At 41.5% G+C, this 17,640-nt stretch overlaps 1 protein-coding gene across 12 annotated transcripts in view; it reads left to right on the forward strand.

Moving 5' to 3' along the window:
* Sfmbt2 (Scm-like with four mbt domains 2) overlaps positions 1-17,640 on the forward strand; it is a 224,814-nt gene that overhangs the window by 153,128 nt on the left and 54,046 nt on the right. For all 12 annotated transcript variants that reach the window (XM_006497491.4, XM_006497498.4, XM_006497490.4 and 9 more), the window contains 2 exons: positions 378-460; positions 6,924-7,047. In XM_006497491.4, coding sequence (XP_006497554.1) covers positions 378-460; positions 6,924-7,047 — 207 coding nt within the window. The remainder of the gene's footprint in view (positions 1-377; positions 461-6,923; positions 7,048-17,640) is intronic.

Consider the following 17,640-nt stretch of genomic DNA (forward strand, 5'->3'; position numbering starts at 1 on the left):
CACACAAACTCACACACAAACAAACACACACACACACTGCACAAAGAATGCGTTCCTGTCAAATTCTCAGTAGCCAATTTCCCCATTGTCAAAAGCTTCTCTAAGGCAGATGGTTGGCCCCATCTTCCTTCTGTGGTTTCAGATTCTAGGTAATCACAATTGTAGCACACCTCCCATACCTGCACTTAGGTGTTCTAGTTTCTTAAGTGTTTTCACTTGCTCATCAAGGATGCTCTCCTGCTTGCAAAGACTTTACTCTTTGGTTCTAAATGAACGTTTCTTATTATTTTTCTAGGAGATCCCCCCTGCCAGGGGGAATCATTTGCCTGAAATCCAGCTCAGCTAAGACCATGTTATCTGTGTTTCCTCCCTCCCAGGTTACTCAGGCCAGGATTTTAACTGGGTGGATTACCACAAGCAGCGTCAGGCAGAAGAAGCACCTCATTTCTGCTTCAAAAATGTAAGATTCTCCCCATTCGCTCCCATTTAAATTTGTAGATGCTATTCCCTGTACGTTTTGTGATGTTCCTCCTATTTGGTGACCGCGTATGGAGTACTGGCTGGCACAGGAAGACCGTGAAACCACCACTGGTTTTGAACAAGCTTCATTTCATATTGTGTGTGTTAGGATAGCACCAGGCTGCTCTGATAAACTGACTAACAAGTGCACATTAGCTTGACCGTGTTTGAGCTTAGTGTCTACTTTCAGAAGAGTCAAGGGTAAGAGAGAGTCTGCTCCTGATGTTTACTAAAATGTGTTATCCTGGCCTGGGGATGAAGCTTACTTGATAGAATGTTTGCCTAGAGTGTGGGAAGCCCTGGTATCATTCCCAGTCCTGCACAAACCAGGTGCGGTAGTCTATGCCTGTCATCCCTTCACTTTGTAGGTAAAGGCAAAAAGACTAGAGGTCCAAAGTCATTCTTGGATTCACAGTGAATTCAAATCTAGCCCAGGCTACAAGGAACCATTATACAAGAAACAAACAAAGAAACAAACACTTTAGGAAGTGCTTTCGTTACTCGTAAGGTGACAGCCAAACAGCTTTGACTATGTCTACTTTAAAACTTACATTATTGCCATGACAGCTGTGTTTTAGTAGCATGAACGAGTAATGGACGGATGAACTTACTGAATACCAGGAGGTAGTAAGGTAAAGTTTGGTAAAGTGATTGCTAGATTGTTCTCTTAAAGTTTCATCAAGCCTGGAGACTGTAGGGAGGGGTATGAAACATTACCTCAATTCCAAAAACAAAGCATAGCTATGCTAAGCGTGTTCAATATACCTGTGGTTGGGAATTCCCTAGGCTAAGAAGAGATGACACACTCTTTGAACCGCAGCTCCTACCCTACATAATATCACTACCCGAAAGGCTTGCTTCTGATCTCGTGTGCCCAGAGCTACTGAATAGCCATTCAATAGACTATCCACCTCACAGGGATAGCAGGATTCAAAGAGCAAGAATGGAAAGCCTTGGTTTCACAGACGCACATCTGAGCATAAGTCAAAATGAAGTATTTTGAATTCTGGGGTCATGAACACTCTTAGGTATAGAGGAACATGAGTGGTGGAGTTAGAGATCAGGGCTCTCCTGCCTGCTTGGTTAATGATAGTTGTATGGAATGGTTTCTATACAGAAGTATGGGACTGTTGGGGATGGGGTTCGAGCTGTGTGATGGGGACAGGTATGGCTATGCTCCAGGTCCCCTTGAGGCTTATCAAATCCAGTAACACATGCCTTTTTATTATGTTGCTGTCACCGTCTCAGAATCTACTGGCCTGTCTTTCATGGATGACTGAGGTCACGGAGGCCCATGAAGCCACAAAACCTGTTCCAGGTTGGGAGTTCTATCTCACAAGAGAAACATTCCTTTCTTGAATCTTTATATCTTTAGGAAGATACAGTAGCCAGCGCTGGGATTATTATATGCTGCCCCCATGGCTTTTTCATGGGTGCTGGGTATCTGACTCTGATACTTATGCTTAAAGTGCAGATATATTACCTACTGAGCCATCTCTCCAGCCCCTAGAAATTTCCCTTTTATCCATGAGTGTCTACACGGCATTTCATTCTGGAGCAATTAACCATAGACCAGGTTGGCTTTGGATCGTCCAGGATTCAGTCAACAAGATTAAATCTGGCTTAATGAATTTGCTGGTGTATTCATTAGGAGCGCTTTTGTTTCTGGCTCCCCGGTTATTTAATAGACAGGAGAGTGGTCTGCCTGCTGGCATCCGCATCGCATACTGGCACTCTGCTGAATTTGTTAGCTTGCTACAAGTGCTCTTTAATGGAATGCTTATTAGGAATTCATTTTTTAATCACGCATCTCATGTGTACCAGAGGAGAGCTGTGTGGAAGACATTTCCCTGGGGATGTTTTAACAATCAGAGTTGGTTACAGGATGGATTGACATAGCCAAATGCTCAGTAAAAGAAACCCAGAGGTAACAGTTTTGTTATTGATCCTTTATAAATCACCCTCAAGCAGCGAGAGGAAATGAAAAGAGGTTATGTGGTTGTAGCTTTTCCTTATTAAGTGAGATGAAATGCTTTGTAACTTCGGCATTCTCCACTCAGCCATCCAGCTGTGCTACCAGAAAGAGGCTTCGTACATAATTGTGTGAATGAGATAGGGCGACTTATGGGGAAAAAAAATTAAAAAAAAAAAAAACACACCCTCTGAAAACATGTCTGATTCTTATCTCCAGAGAAAAGGGAATGGAAGGAGCAAAGCGACTGTCAGTGGCAGGACATGACTTTTGTTTTGATTACAGAAGGATACAATTGCCTTCTCAACTTCTTTTATAAAAAGACACTTAAATCTAAATTACTCTGATTTCTCTCCCCACACGAGTCATATAATGATATAGTCTTTTATTGGTCTTAGGAATCTGTTTAGATGAGTTTATATATTTCAAAGTAGATGCACTTTTTTTTATAGTACTCTAGCATATTTGATTGCGATTTATAGTAGCTGCTGCCTGGGGAAAGTCACATTTATTGGAGAGTAATATTTGGTGAGAGTCTTGTTCATCGTACAGAGAAAACTCATACAGAACTGATTCTCTGGAAACTCCAGACTTAACTTACTTAACTCCAGACTCAGGACCAAAACAACTCACATGAGAGAAGTAGAACACACACACACACACACACACACACACACACACACACACACACACACACACACAGAGCAAGCAGGTGGAGAGAAGGACCCGGAGAGTGTTCAGATTTCCATACTCACAGTATGACGACAACCCAAACTGACAACACATGGGGCAACTAAAAGAGTTGTGTGAAACTCAGTCTTTCTGCCCTCATATGTCAGACTCTAGCGTCCAGACAAATATTGCAAACACAGATATGGGGAAAGTAAGATAACATTTCAGACAGTGGAGAACCATACAGGCAAAGCCCAAATTTTGTTCATTAAATGCTACTTCTTGCTTGAATCATCTACGTTTAAGAAATCTCTCATTAGCCTGGATGAGGAAAGAAGAAAATTATAGACATTTAAACTGCTTATAAAGAGACAGAGTTTATCAATTGACTCAGCTAAGAAGATGATTTGCTAAAACAGAAAACAAAACCAGAAATCCCATAGCCCTGGAGGGATACAGCACAACCCAGAGGTCCTGTGCCATAGATTTAGATACATGTTTCATTCAAGAGTGTCCCAAGACATGCAGAAGCTGAAAAACCCATATTACTCCTGAGAAGGAAGAAAAAGGCAAGCAGACCCAGCATGCTCCAGATATCAGGATTGGCAGCCACGTATTGTGCGGCCTTTCTTGGACTGCTGGAATTCCAGTGATGGAAAACGTGGCTCCTGTATTTCTGATACACCCTGGAGTTTGAGAACAGTTGATGGCAAGGAAAGTGTCTTTGTTATTCACGTGAAGATAGGAAATGAATGCTGTCAACGGAAGAAGCTCTGGAACTGAGAAGAATCTATTGAACTAAAGGAGTTCACTGGAGTGGTTTTACTAGAACTAGACCGGAAATGAGAGGCCCTGATCTTGAATGCAGACATTACAGAAGATTAAAAACAAAAATTAAAACAACCAGCCAACCAAACAAATTTTGAAAATGGTTCAATGTCCCTCAACCGGCAAATGGGTTGATAAAGGGTGGTGCATATACATGAACTATTCAGCTATAAAGTAAAGGGTAGACCATGTATGACTCTTGCAGGAATGATCTACAAATACATTTTGCTTCATACTGGTTTCATTTCTCTTGCTGTGGTAAATATCTTGACTAAACGCAACTTAGGTGGAAAATTCCAGCTTACAGACTTCAGATAAAAGCAGGGAAGTCAAGGCAGGTCCTCCAAGCTGGTCGCTTAATAGCTACAGTCAAGAACAAAAGCAAAGCTCCGCCTCTGTTTACTTGCTCATAACCCAGTCCAGGAAATGTTTGCATCACATTAGGATAGGACTTTCCTCTTTCAACCAGAGATCAAGACAGTCCCCCACCACACGCTCTTAGGCCAACCTGATCTGAATAATTTTTCATTAAGACTCTGCCCAGATTATTCTTGTGAGAAGTGGACTTTTTTTTTTAAATGCACAGCAAGTGTTGTTCTTTTTTGGTTTGCTTTATTTTGTTTTGTTCCCCTCTAAAGATTTATTTATTCACTTTCTGTATGTGAGTACACTGTAGCTATCTTCAGGCATACCAGAGGAAGGCTTCAGATCCCATTACAGAGGGCTGTGAGCAACCATGTGGTTACTGGGAATTGAACTCAGGACCTCTGGAAGATAAGCCATCTTTTAGTTTTAACTTTTAAAACTGACCATCGACTAAGTAAGAGAAGACAGACTAGACTCATAAAAGCTTCATAGAGTGCAGTTCTATCTATGTGATGATATAAAATAAGTAGATGGAATATAGAAATGAAAGCCACATCGATCGCTAGTAGGAACTGAGCATCAAGGACTGGGTATGCAGGGCTAGTGCAAGGGTGCTTGGAGGAGAGGGGCAAGGGGCTGTTCTGCATCATATGGCTGTGTGCACTGGGTCAGCAAATTTATCTTTATAGATCAACCAGGGTTTCCCAAACAGTGGATTTTACTATATATAGTTTTTGGTGTGTGTACATGCATGCATGTGTATGTTTACGGTATATGGGTGGGAGTGTACCGGTTTCAGGTATGTAAGTGTGTGAGTGCGTGAGCAGGCCTGAGGACAACCTCTGATGTCATTCCTCAGATATCATCTACTTTTATTCTTTTTTAAACACAAAGCCCCTGCTGACCTGAAGCTCCCAGGGGCTAGGCTGACCAGTTAACAAGCCCCAAGGATATGCCTGTCTCTTTCAGCAGTGCCAGGGTCGCCAGTAAAGGCTGCTACAACCTGTATTTTTTTTTTTTTTTTTGGTTTCTGTTTATTTAAAAAAAAATGGATTGAAGGGGTTGAGCTAAGATCCTCTAGATTAAATGACAAGCTTTTTACTGACTGAGCTATCTCTCTGTGTCTCCCAGCTCCTACTGTGTAAAAATGCTGCATATGTAGCAGAAGATGGCCTAGTCGGCCATCATAGGGAAGAGAGGCCCCTTGGTCTTGCAAACTTTATATGCCCCAGTACAGGGGAACGCCAGGAGTGAGTCGGTAGGGGAGCAGGGTATAGGGAAATTTCGGGATAGCATTTGAAATGTAAATAAAGAAAATATCTAATAAAAAAGAAAAGTAAAGAGAAAAGTATTAAGAAAATAAAAACAATTTCAGTTAAATGCAAACTAAGGAATGTATCACCAACAGACCCATGCTATAAGCTAAAGGGCATTCTTTAAATGTCCTTTAAAAGAAAATCATACCAGATGGATATTCCATCTGCCTCATTTAACACCCTAGGTATGATTTTAGCAGGGAATATAGAAGAGTAGAGAAATGGTGCGTGTTAGAAATCCCATAGAAAGGAGTTTCATATGGTATTAGAGAAAGGATGTGTCCATACCCTCATCTGCTTAGCGAAGTGTCTCAGGCATCCATTGTGTATTAATGTGTTAAGCATGGATATGATTCCTGACCTAAGCAACCAAGAATGAGGGGCACTTTGCTCAGGAGCCGGGAGGAAAACAACAAGCCTGTAAACAAAATTCTGTTTGTTTCAGAAATAAGATGCTGCTGTGTCCTCTCTCCCCGCTGGCCAGCTCTGTGTCCACTCTCCCCGCTGGCCAGCTCTGTGTCCTCTCTCCCCGCTGGCCAGCTCTGTGTGCACTCTCCCCGCTGGCCAGCTCAGTGTCCACTCTCCCCGCTGGCCAGCTCAGTGTCCACTCTCCCCGCTGGCCAGCTCTGTGTCCTCTCTCCCCGCTGGCCAGCTCAGTGTCCACTCTCCCCGCTGGCCAGCTCTGTGTCCTCTCTCCCCGCTGGCCAGCTCAGTGTCCACTCTCCCCGCTGGCCAGCTCAGTGTCCACTCTCCCCGCTGGCCAGCTCTGTGTCCACTCTCCCCGCTGGCCAGCTCAGTGTCCACTCTCCCCGCTGGCCAGCTCTGTGTGTACTCTCCCCGCTGGCCAGCTCAGTGTCCACTCTCCCCGCTGGCCAGCTCAGTGTCCACTCTCCCCGCTGGCCAGCTCTGTGTCCTCTCTCCCCGCTGGCCAGCTCAGTGTCCACTCTCCCCGCTGGCCAGCTCTGTGTCCTCTCTCCCCGCTGGCCAGCTCTGTGTCTACTCTCCCCGCTGGCCAGCTCAGTGTCCACTCTCCCCGCTGGCCAGCTCAGTGTCCACTCTACCCACTGGCCAGCTCTGTGTCCTCTCTCCCCTCTGGCCAGCTCTGTGTCCTCTCTCCCCGCTGGCCAGTTCTGTGTCCACTCTCCCCGCTGGCCAGCTCTGTGTTCACTCTCCCTGATGGCAGCTTTGTAGCCACCTACTATTCTCTGCTGGGAACTACTGTCTCACAGTCACCTCTCTTTCTCTTTCAGGCATTTTCTCGGGGCTTCTCAAAGAACATGAAGCTTGAAGCTGTGAACCCTGTGAATCCAGGAGAGGTGTGCGTGGCCACTGTGGTCAGTGTGAAAGGGCGGTTGTTATGGCTCCATTTAGAAGGTATGTGCAATCAGCTGCTGTTTAGAAGAACTTGGGGGTACTCTCTAGAGGGTGGGGTAGAAAAGAATTCAGCACTCTCATAAATACCCCCTGGTTACCCTTCTATTTAAACATACCTTAAATTATTCAGTGTTCTTAAATAAGTGAAACTAATCAAATACAAATTCATTCCAAGGCGCTCATCTTAACTAATAATTTCATGAAATGAGATGCTGGTGAGATAATTATGTTTGGAACACACTGGTCTTTTTACATCTATGATTATAAAAGCTAATGTTGCAATTAAATTAATATGAGTCACTAAAAATGGTATTTGAGGTCTTGGTCATTATGAGAACAAAATGATATATTTGCATTTTAATGTGGGCATACCCTTCACTTTGGTTTCTTCTATTGGATGTTTTATTTTTCCTCAAAATAACAATGGAAGAATGGTTTCTCTCTCCGAATAAAATTAGCCTTTTTTCCTTTTCTTTCAATGATGTTGAGACAGTTCTTTACAGATACTATTTATGTTAGAATATTCAGAACACTCAGAGAAATGTATTTTGTGACTAAAATATTTTAGGCTTAGGTAGAACCTTGTGTTTTCTTGTGTTGCATTTTGATTTAGACAATATTAAAATAGATTGTCTCAATGGTTTTTTCCCATCTTTTCATAACATAATGGTAGAATTCAGATGTTTGATGCATATTCAAAACAATAAGAACTGATGAGGTTACAAAAAATGTCTAGATTTCCGGGTATGTGCATAGCTTACATCTTATGCCATGTGCCTGTCACTACTTATCTTAGTTACTTTTCTATTACTTTGATAAAACACCCTGACCAAGAAAAGATAAAAAGAAAGCATTAAGTTGGGCATGTGACTTCAGGAGGCTAGACTCCATGATAATGGAGCTAAGGCAGCAGCAGGAACAGCAGAGACTTCGCATCCTGGCCCACAGCCATGAGGAAACACTCGGAATAGCGACCGTCATTTGAAACCTCAAAGCCTGCTCCCAGTGACACACTTCTTCCAACAGGCCACACCCCCTAATCCTTTCCAAACAGTTCCACCATCTGGGGACCATGAACTTACGAGGGAGGTTCTCCTTCAAACCAGAGCACTGTTGAAAAAGAACGTGTAGAAGAAATGGGGTAGACTTGGCACTAGTATCATGTGATCCTTATTTCCTGCGCAAACAAGTCTGAAGAGTACGTGGTAGGTTCTCAGACTAATTTGTAGACTCATAAAAATAGTCAAGTAGACTGGAAGATGGGAGACCTGATCACCTTACATGTCATCATGTCATTAATTTTCAGATAATAATGTAAACATTGCTGTAGGTCAGGTGTCAAAATCCGGCTGAAGTTAAGTGACTCTGAGAATGCTTTTGCCTAATGGATTCCTAGCGCGCAGCTTCTACTTCAAAACAAAGTTATAGGCAAAATGGCGACACTTTTGTTCTTACAAAGGGGACACCTTTGGTTTTGTTGCTACTTGTAGACTCAGTTGCTGTTACTTTTGGAGTCACGAGGTCACTCTGGTGAGGTTTTATACCTCGCTTCTGTCTACGTGTACTGAGCTCCATTAATGAGACTGATGCTCCCTTTGTATTAGCTGCCAAACAGAAATGGCGACTTTAGAAGCCTGTGCGTCCTCTTTCTTATTTAGCAAATTATGGTTGAGATTCTGTGCAGTCATTATTTATTTAGCAGTTTCTCCTTTCAGTATGCTTTGCAGCTGTTAATTACCTAACACAAACAGCAGTACGCAGGTCCTGATTTTATAGCTGGGGAAACCAGCGAAGCCATTAAGATCTATCCGGGGTTCATTTTCCCGTGCTTGGCATTTTCTTGTGCTTAATTCACTAGACGCTGCAGCTTTCTGTTTCTTGAAAAAGAGAGATGAGCAACATTTAATGCACATTTAACATTTTTGACCATACCTTTTCCCCCCTGATTTCCTCAAGATACAAATTTTGGATTTTATAGGGGAAAAAAAACCTATCTAAAACATCTAAAACTCCACTTCATGTCCAGTGTTGTTTCTTTTTGTTTTTGTTTTGTTTTGTTTTTTTTTTTTACATTTACATTATTTTGTGTAATAATGAAAACTAAGAAACAAAAATTAAGGGAAAAAGTATACATCTTCCAGACCTAATTTATATTTTTACAAAGTGCTCTTAAACTATTAGTTGAATATTTCCCAATGACTGTTAAGTATACTATAGAGTCATTGGTGAAAATCATGCCGCATTTTCATTATTTAAAAGATATAAATATGCCCATGTGAAAAACCATTGCAAAGTGAGCTATCGTATCAGCACTGGGAAGGCAGTGATAGGTGGATCCCAGGGGCGCACTGGCCAGTGAGTCCACATACATTGCTGAGCTTCAGGTTCAGCAGGGAGACCTTGCAAGGTGAATGGTGATTAAGTAAGACACCCAACAGTGTCCTCTGGCCTCTCTGTGTGCTTATGTATGTGTATGTGCACAAGCAGGAGTGTGTACACAAATACACATAGCATATATTAAACTCCAGACCATCTTGATTTTGCTTGAATTTTACTTATTTTGTTTTGTTTGGACTTTGGGCTTAGAGATCCTTTAAAAGTTGTCACCTTCTAAAGTGACAACGCAGTGGCACCAAATTTCTCTCCATATTATATTTTTATCTACAGATATCATCCCTGTTCTCAGTCCATAGGATAGAATGTTAGGACATCATTATGGTCACTTTGAGGCTATTAAATTACTTTATAAGATAATGATTATTCTGATTACAGGCCATTTATCTGAGAATTTAAATTTACAAAAGACTTTACAACAATTTTATTAGTTATTTTAATGCATTAAATCAATCTGAAGTCTTTTCAGTGCATGGCTGATTGACCACTTTTAGGTAATTAAAATGATCCTTTCTAGTTAATATTTGACTCCTTAGGAAGCCAGATCATTTTTAAGTACCTTTTAGAAGGTCTTTTGTTAAGAAGAGTTCAATGATTAAAATATATGAGATTAACGTAATATTTTTAGTTCACACTGGGAAAAGATTCTAGTTTTTATAAACCACTGACTAGAAGGGAGATGCATTATAATAGGCCTTTGTGTCTGGCCATGCATGCTCTACTGTTTTTCTCATCTTGTTATTCCAATGTAGGTAATCCTCTGTAAAGCTCTGAACAATATCTGCAGACAGTCCCATACTTTGATTTTTGGTGTGTCTAGTACAGCCGCTGTGAGGTGGACCACAAGCTCATCGATCAGTTTCCTCATCAATGACAGAACCCAATCCCTGATCACTTTCTTGGGCAGCAAATATGGCCTGGTGTTTCACCTGTTTTCCTGGCTCTGTTGTCCTTAAGTGAGGTCATTTTGTTACTTCCTTGGCTTCTCTTGTGCTTACCCAGAATCCTTTTTTTGGATACTTTATGAAATACAAGTTTCCTGTCTCTTATCCAAAACACAGAGTACAGACTTTAGTGGTTTTTATTAGTTGTTTGTACATGGGATCCAAATCCAAGCCAGAAATCACATCACCTAACTCTTTTTCTGTCTCTGTCTCTGTTTCTGTCTCTGTCTTGGTCTGCCCCCCCCCCCTCTCTCTCTCTCTCTCTCTCTCTCTCTCTCTCTCTCACACACACACACACACACACACACACACACACACACACACACACATCGGGGGCCTGAAACTAATTTAATGTATCATCTTTAACAGACTGCACAAAATAACCAAATTTCATACCAGTTCCTTTATGATGAGTCACAATGGCACTCAGAAAGTTTAACATTTTGCACTTGAGGAACTCTGGTTAGAGATGGCCCATCTGTATATCCATATATTAAACTTGATTTCATATATCAAGAGAGACACACTGGTGTTCATCCCGCATGTCCAGTGATAAATGCATTGGCTTCTTGAAACTTAAAGTACCCTAGCTTTGTGTCTGGAGTAGTACCAAAGAGAGATTTTTTAGTTGGAAAAGGTATTGTGCCTTTGGGGAAAAATGGCAAAATAAGCATAATGTAATTTTTAGAAGTCTCTGGGCATGTGATATTAAATTTATTCATATCACTATGCAAAATCACCAGCAAACATTTCCAGAACTTTCTTATCTTCAAAATGGAAACATTGTTCCCATTGAACTCAACTGGATTTCACAGCTGTTCTTAGCAGCAGCTGTTCTACTAACTGACTTTATGAAACTCCTAGAAAGTCCCATGAGGGGAGTTATACAGTATATGTCTAAAATTAGTTGTGTGCAGGATTTACTACTAATAATGCTCTCATGTGCTGTCCTTTGGACTTTATATGTGTAGCAGTGATCTTGGACATTTCCTTTCCCGTGTTTGATTCTAGGTACCCAGTCCTTAGTAAGGGCTTATAGCAGATTGGTTGAGATTGGCCCCAGAATCTTATCTAGACCTAGAATTTCTGACTCTATAAAGATCAGGCCACTTGAATTAAAGATTAAGAAAGTGAATCTGGCCTTGAAGGAATCGTTATACTACTACGACTACTACGACTACTACGACTACTACCACTTACTTCTCCTCTTGCTCCTCCTTCTCTTCTCTTTTTCCTCCTCCTCCTCTTTCTTCTTCTTCTCCCTTCTTCTCCCTTCTTCTTCTTCTTCTTCTTCTTCTTCTTCTTCTTCTTCTTCTTCTTCTTCTTCTTCTTCTTCTTCTTCTTCTTCTTCTTCTTCTTCTTCTTCCTCCTCTTCCTCTTCCTCTTCCTCTTCTCTCCTCCTCCTCCTTCTCCTCCTCCTCCTCCTTCTTCTTCCTCCTCCACCTCCACCATCACCACAACAACAACTTTTTTTGTGTGTTCTCATTGAGACTGGGACCTATATTTCCCAGGTTGGTCTTGAACTTGCTGTGTAGCCAATGATAACATAAAACTCCTGATCTTTCTACTTCAACTTCTAAATGTTTGTATTTCAGGCATGAGCTACCATGCCTAGCCTTTTAAACATATTCCTGACATGTCAAGGTTCTTGTGTGGACCAAAGATATTCTGCTAATAATATGGAGGCCTTCAAAGGGAAAGAGACACAGGCTTGATATGCCTCCCCTGATATACCTGGATTAAGAAATGAACACTTTGGTGGAATTTTTAGGGTCACTTATATATACTATCATATCATCTGCAAAAAGTGATATTTTGACTTCCTCCTTTCCAATTTGTATCCCCTTGATCTCCTTTTGTTGTCGAATTGCTCTGGCTAATACTTCAAGTACTATGTTGAAAAGGTAGGGAGAAAGTGGACAGCCTTGTCTAGTCCCTGATTTTAGTGGGATTGCTTCCAGCTTCTCTCCATTTACTTTGATGTTGGCTACTGGTTTGGTGTAGATTGCTTTTATCATGTTTAGGTATGGGCCTTGAATTCCTGATCTTTCCAGAACTTTTATCATGAATGGGTGTTGGATCTTGTCAAATGCTTTTTCTGCATCCAACGAGATGATCATGTGGTTTTTGTCTTTGAGTTTGTTTATATAGTGGATTACATTGATGGATTTTCGTATATTAAACCATCCCTGCATTCCTGGAATAAAACCTACTTGGTCAGGATGGATGATTGCTTTAATGTGTTCCTGGATTCGGTTAGCGAGAATTTTATTGAGGATTTTTGCATCGATATTCATAAGAGAAATTGGTCTGAAGTTCTCTATCTTTGTTGGATCTTTCTGTGGTTTAGGTATCAGAGTAATAGTGGCTTAGAAAGTACCCAAGGAGCTAAAGGGATCTGCAACCCTATAGGTTGATCAACATTATGAACTAACCAGTACCCCGGAGCTCTTGACTCTAGCTGCATATGTATCAAAAGATGGCCTAGTCGGCCATCACTGGAAAGAGAGGCCCATTGGACACACAAACTTTATATGCCCCAGAACAGGGGAACGCCAGGGCCAAAAAGGGGGAATGGGCGGGTAGGGGAGTGGGGGTGGGTGGGTATGGGGGACTTTTGGTATAGCATTGGAAATGTAAATGAGCTAAATACCTAATAAAAAATGGAAAAAAAAAAAGAAATGAACACTTGTGAGGTGCTGGCTGTAAATCTCATGTTTTACTACACTTATTAGCTGCTTCGTCGTCGTTGTCTTTTCTGTACCTTATATTACTTGTCTTGAAAATAGGGATGGGACAGTCCCTGTCTCTCAGGATTACTGGGGACTAAACCCATGGAAAAGAATCTGGCTTGTAGTAAGGGCAATGAATGTCTTCCCTTGTGGAATGTGGTTCCTTCTGAGTGCACATACATTCACGAACAGGTACACATAGGCATGTTTTCATACACAAGCACGTGCACACGCACACGCACACGCACACGCACACACACACACACACACACACACACACACACACACACACCTTCGGTTACATTGTTACCATTTTCTTTCAGACTCTGTGTTTCCTCTGACTTTAATCTTTTCTTCTGGCTGGTCACCATTCGGTTTTCTCTTTATTCCTGAGGAGTTTGGCTCCAAGACTGACAAAGAGATGCTCCAAAAGCTCCTTTGTTGCTTGGTATCCCATAGGGGATAAACACTGAGGGTCACAGCCAGGGCTCCATCCATCACTTGGTTCTGGATGCTTTCCTCTCACCTTACGTTTTCTCGTTTCATCGCATCCTCAAGCCTGTCCACATTTGCCATGCCCTTTGACTTTGACTAAGAACATTAACCAAAGAGAAGTTATCCCCTTAAACACCCCTTACCTTTATTCCCATCCCAGCTTTTAAGGAAGATGGAAAAGGTTGCTCCAAGTCTATTACTGAAGGAAATGAAAAACCATCTACTTGTATCATGGTTGGTTCAGAGGCATTTCTCCCCTTGCATCCCTCTTGCCGGTGGATCCTTATAACACCTCCACTTTCTAATTCACCTGCACTTCCTCTCTCTTGTGGCTTGTTGGAAGCCACAAGAGAGTTTGGGACCCTGAAGGAATTGTGTCCCTCTCTGAGGTGCCTAGCTAAGCCATCTTCCTGTGCTATCCTGATGTCTTGAGTTTGAACAAGTCAGCATCTCTGTTGAAGTAGCCGGTGTCATTGACTAGATTTAGCTGCTATGCAAAGTTCTGGCAATCACACAGGCCAAGTCTTGGGATCTGAGATGTGAGGACAAGGGCTTTGGGAGATGGGAAATCATCTCTAAGGTCCCTACCCGAGTCCCACATACTCAGATGCTTCTAAGTTTTCTTCAGGACTAGGGAAGTTCTTTTAGCAATGGTTCCATTGTTTTTTTGTTTTTTTGTTTTCTTTTTTGGTATGTTAATTGGAATGTTAATTTGACCTTACTGGTAACCCAGTGTTTATATACAAATCCTTCTTTCCTTATTGGCTGTGCTGTGCTTTTGTTATTCCAGGAGTTGTAGAAGCTATGTTTGTAAAGTAGAACATTTACAGAAAATGAGGAAAATACCTAATTAAAAAAAAGAGAAAAAAAAAAAGAAAAGGTGGGGTACTTTGATTGGGGGAAGGAAAGGGAAGAAGGAGAGAAAAATTAGGATGTTTGAAAATGTGTAAGGAATAATATTTTTATTTACCTAAAACTACATATAATACAAATAAATTAAGTATATATAGTTACATATATAATTTATACATATAATACATATATACATATATACAATATATGTATACAAATATATGTACTACTCAAGCTACTAAAAAGAATGAATTTATGAAATTCCTAGGCAAATGGGTGGACCTGGAGGGCATCATCCTGAGTGAGGTAACCCAATCACAAAGGAACTCACACAATATGTACTCACTTATAAGTGGATATTAGCCCAGAAACTTAGGATACCCAAGATATAAGATACAATTTGCTAAACACATGAAACTCAAGAAGAATGAAGACTGAAGTGTGGACACTATGCCCCTCCTTAGAATTGGGAACAAAACACCCATGGAAGGAGTTACAGAGACAAAGTTTGGAGCTGAGACGAAAGGATGGACCATCTAGAGACTGCCATATCCGGGGATCCATCCCATAATCAGCTTCCAAATGCTGACACCATTGCACACACTAGCAAGATTATGCTGAAAGGACCCAGATATAGCTGTCTCTTGTGAGACTATGTCGGGGCCTAGCAAACACAGAAGTGGATGCTCACAGTCAGCTATTGGATGGATCACAGGGCTCCCAATGGAGGAGCTAAAGAAAGTACCCAAGGAGCTAAAGGGATCTGCAACCCTATAGGTGGAATAACATTATGAACTAACCAGTACCCCTGAGCTCTTGACTCTAGCTGCATATGTATCAAAAAATGGCCTAGTCAGCCATCACTGGAAAGAGAGGCCCAGTGGACTTTATATGCCCCAGTACAGGGGAATGCCAGGGCCAAGAAGTGGGAGTGGGTGGGTAGGGGAGTGGGGGGGGGAGGGTATGAGGGACTTTTGGGATAGCATTAGAAATGTAAATGAGGAAAATACCTAATAAAAATATTTTAAAAAACAAACAAACAAACAAACAAAAAAAAGAAAATGCAAGGCTATCTTGGGTTAGATTCTCACTCTTGCTCTTGGATTCCCTCCTCCTATGCATTTTGTTCTTTTATTGTGGGATACCACCATTGGTATTTCACAGTGCAACACACACACACACAATCTCCTCACCCCTTGAAAACAGACCAGTGTGTGCATTATACTCATGGTACTGCACCCTGTCTTTTCTTACCTCACGATACATATTGGGGATCATTACAGTAAGTATTTAATAGCTGCAGAATGTTCCATCACTTGAATATACCCTACATGATCTGAATATTTTCCCATGGAGGGAGTCTTCTGCTTTCTGATGGATTTTTAGATGTACCTTCTAGATTAGCATGAGCAAGTCAAGTGGTACTGATGGGTCTCAGCTTAGACAAAGGCAGACCATGAGTATGGTCCTATCTACAAGGATTTTTTTAAACTTTATAAGTATTTGTATTAATTCTTCAAGAATTTCATACAGCATGTTTTAATTTTATACAGCATATTTTGCATACATATTTTTAAAAAGATTTATTTATTATTATTCATAACTACACTGTAGTTGTCTTCAGATACGCCAGAAGAGGGCATCAGATCTCATCATGGGTGGTTGTGAGCCACCATGTGGTTGCTAGGATTCGAACTTAAAACCTTTGGTAGAGCAGTCAGTGCTTTTAGCCGCTGAGCCATCTCACCAGCCCTTTGCTTACATATTAAGTGATAGATATTGCATTGACTCTTTGATGAAACCTCTAGTGTTGTTTCTATAATCCCAGGAGTCCTAGATCAAACAAGGAAGAGTCCTGGACACATGCATCATTTTTCTAAGCTGTTAGGACTCCAGTCTTGGAAATATTAGCTTTTCCTTAAAATGTTATCTGGAATCTTGGCAGACATATCTAGATATATGCTACTCACAGCAATCGATAAGGTTGAAATAAGGAAATATGAAATTGGTACTCACCACTCAGAATGGAGTTTACAGGACTGGCATCAGGAGAAGTGTTCCTGGGTGATACCCACATTGCTTACTTGTACACGGGTTTTCTTTTCCCTCCCTCCCTTCATCTCTCCCTGCCATCCTCCCTGCCACCCTCCTTCCTTGGTGTAGTATATGTACATTTGGGATATGTACAGAATCCAACTTCCTTCCATTTATCTTGTTCACAGCCTGTGTGTCCCCATGCAGAAGCCATTGAGGAACTTCAGGTGTCTTCCTCTGCTGGTTCCCACTTTATTTCCTTGAGTATCTTCCCAGTACCTTCAGTTCCTTCACAGTATCTGAAGCCTGCCATTTTGACTAGGCTGGCTGTCCAGTAAGCTGTTAAGATCCACCTCTCTGTACTGCCCACCGCCCACACACGGCTAGAGTTAACATTATGCACAACTATGCCCAAGAACCAAACTTAGGCCCAGAGTGGTATACACTCTGACTTCCCAAGCCAGCTTTCCAGCCGGGATAACCCACGTTTCCATCCTATCTTATTTCAGAGATGCCTTCAGAGGGGTGAAAGATTTGGGGTGGAAGGAAAGCAGGAGTCTCAGTTTCTTGAGGGGAAAAAGTAGTTAGCATCTCTTAGCTCATGGTTGTTTACTTGGGTAGGAGCTGTGTTGAAAGAACCTTAAAGCATGGTGAAGGCAGCTGTGACAACACATTAATGTATACATTATACAGAGTGTATATAATCAAGCACTAATATGGGGTAATACTTGAGCCAACAGAACATTTGGGGGCGGATCTTTAAGCAGTCAAGTTCACTCTGTGAGTCCTTTGGAAGTACTGCTTTTAATAACCTTGAAGATCTTTATGGCTAAACACAATCTAAAAGTAAAGATATTTCTATTTCTGGTGGATAAATGTAACCTGTGGGAAAATGATTGAGACACAAAGAAACAAATACTATTTTTATGAGCCCAAAGTGGAGGAAATGATTTTGTGCTTTGGGGAACATCCTCAAGACTCTTTTGTCTAAAGTGTGTGTGTGTGTGTGTGTGTGTGTGTGTGTGTGTGTGTGTGTGTGTGTGTTCAGGTGCACATGTGTCCCTGTGCACACAGAGGCCAGAGGACAAATTTAACTATAGCTCCCCAGGTTCTGTCCAGCTTGATCTTTGAAACAGAGTCTC

The sequence above is a fragment of the Mus musculus genome, chromosome 2, assembly GCF_000001635.26.
Source record: "Mus musculus strain C57BL/6J chromosome 2, GRCm38.p6 C57BL/6J".
Lineage (NCBI taxonomy): Eukaryota > Metazoa > Chordata > Mammalia > Rodentia > Muridae > Mus > Mus musculus.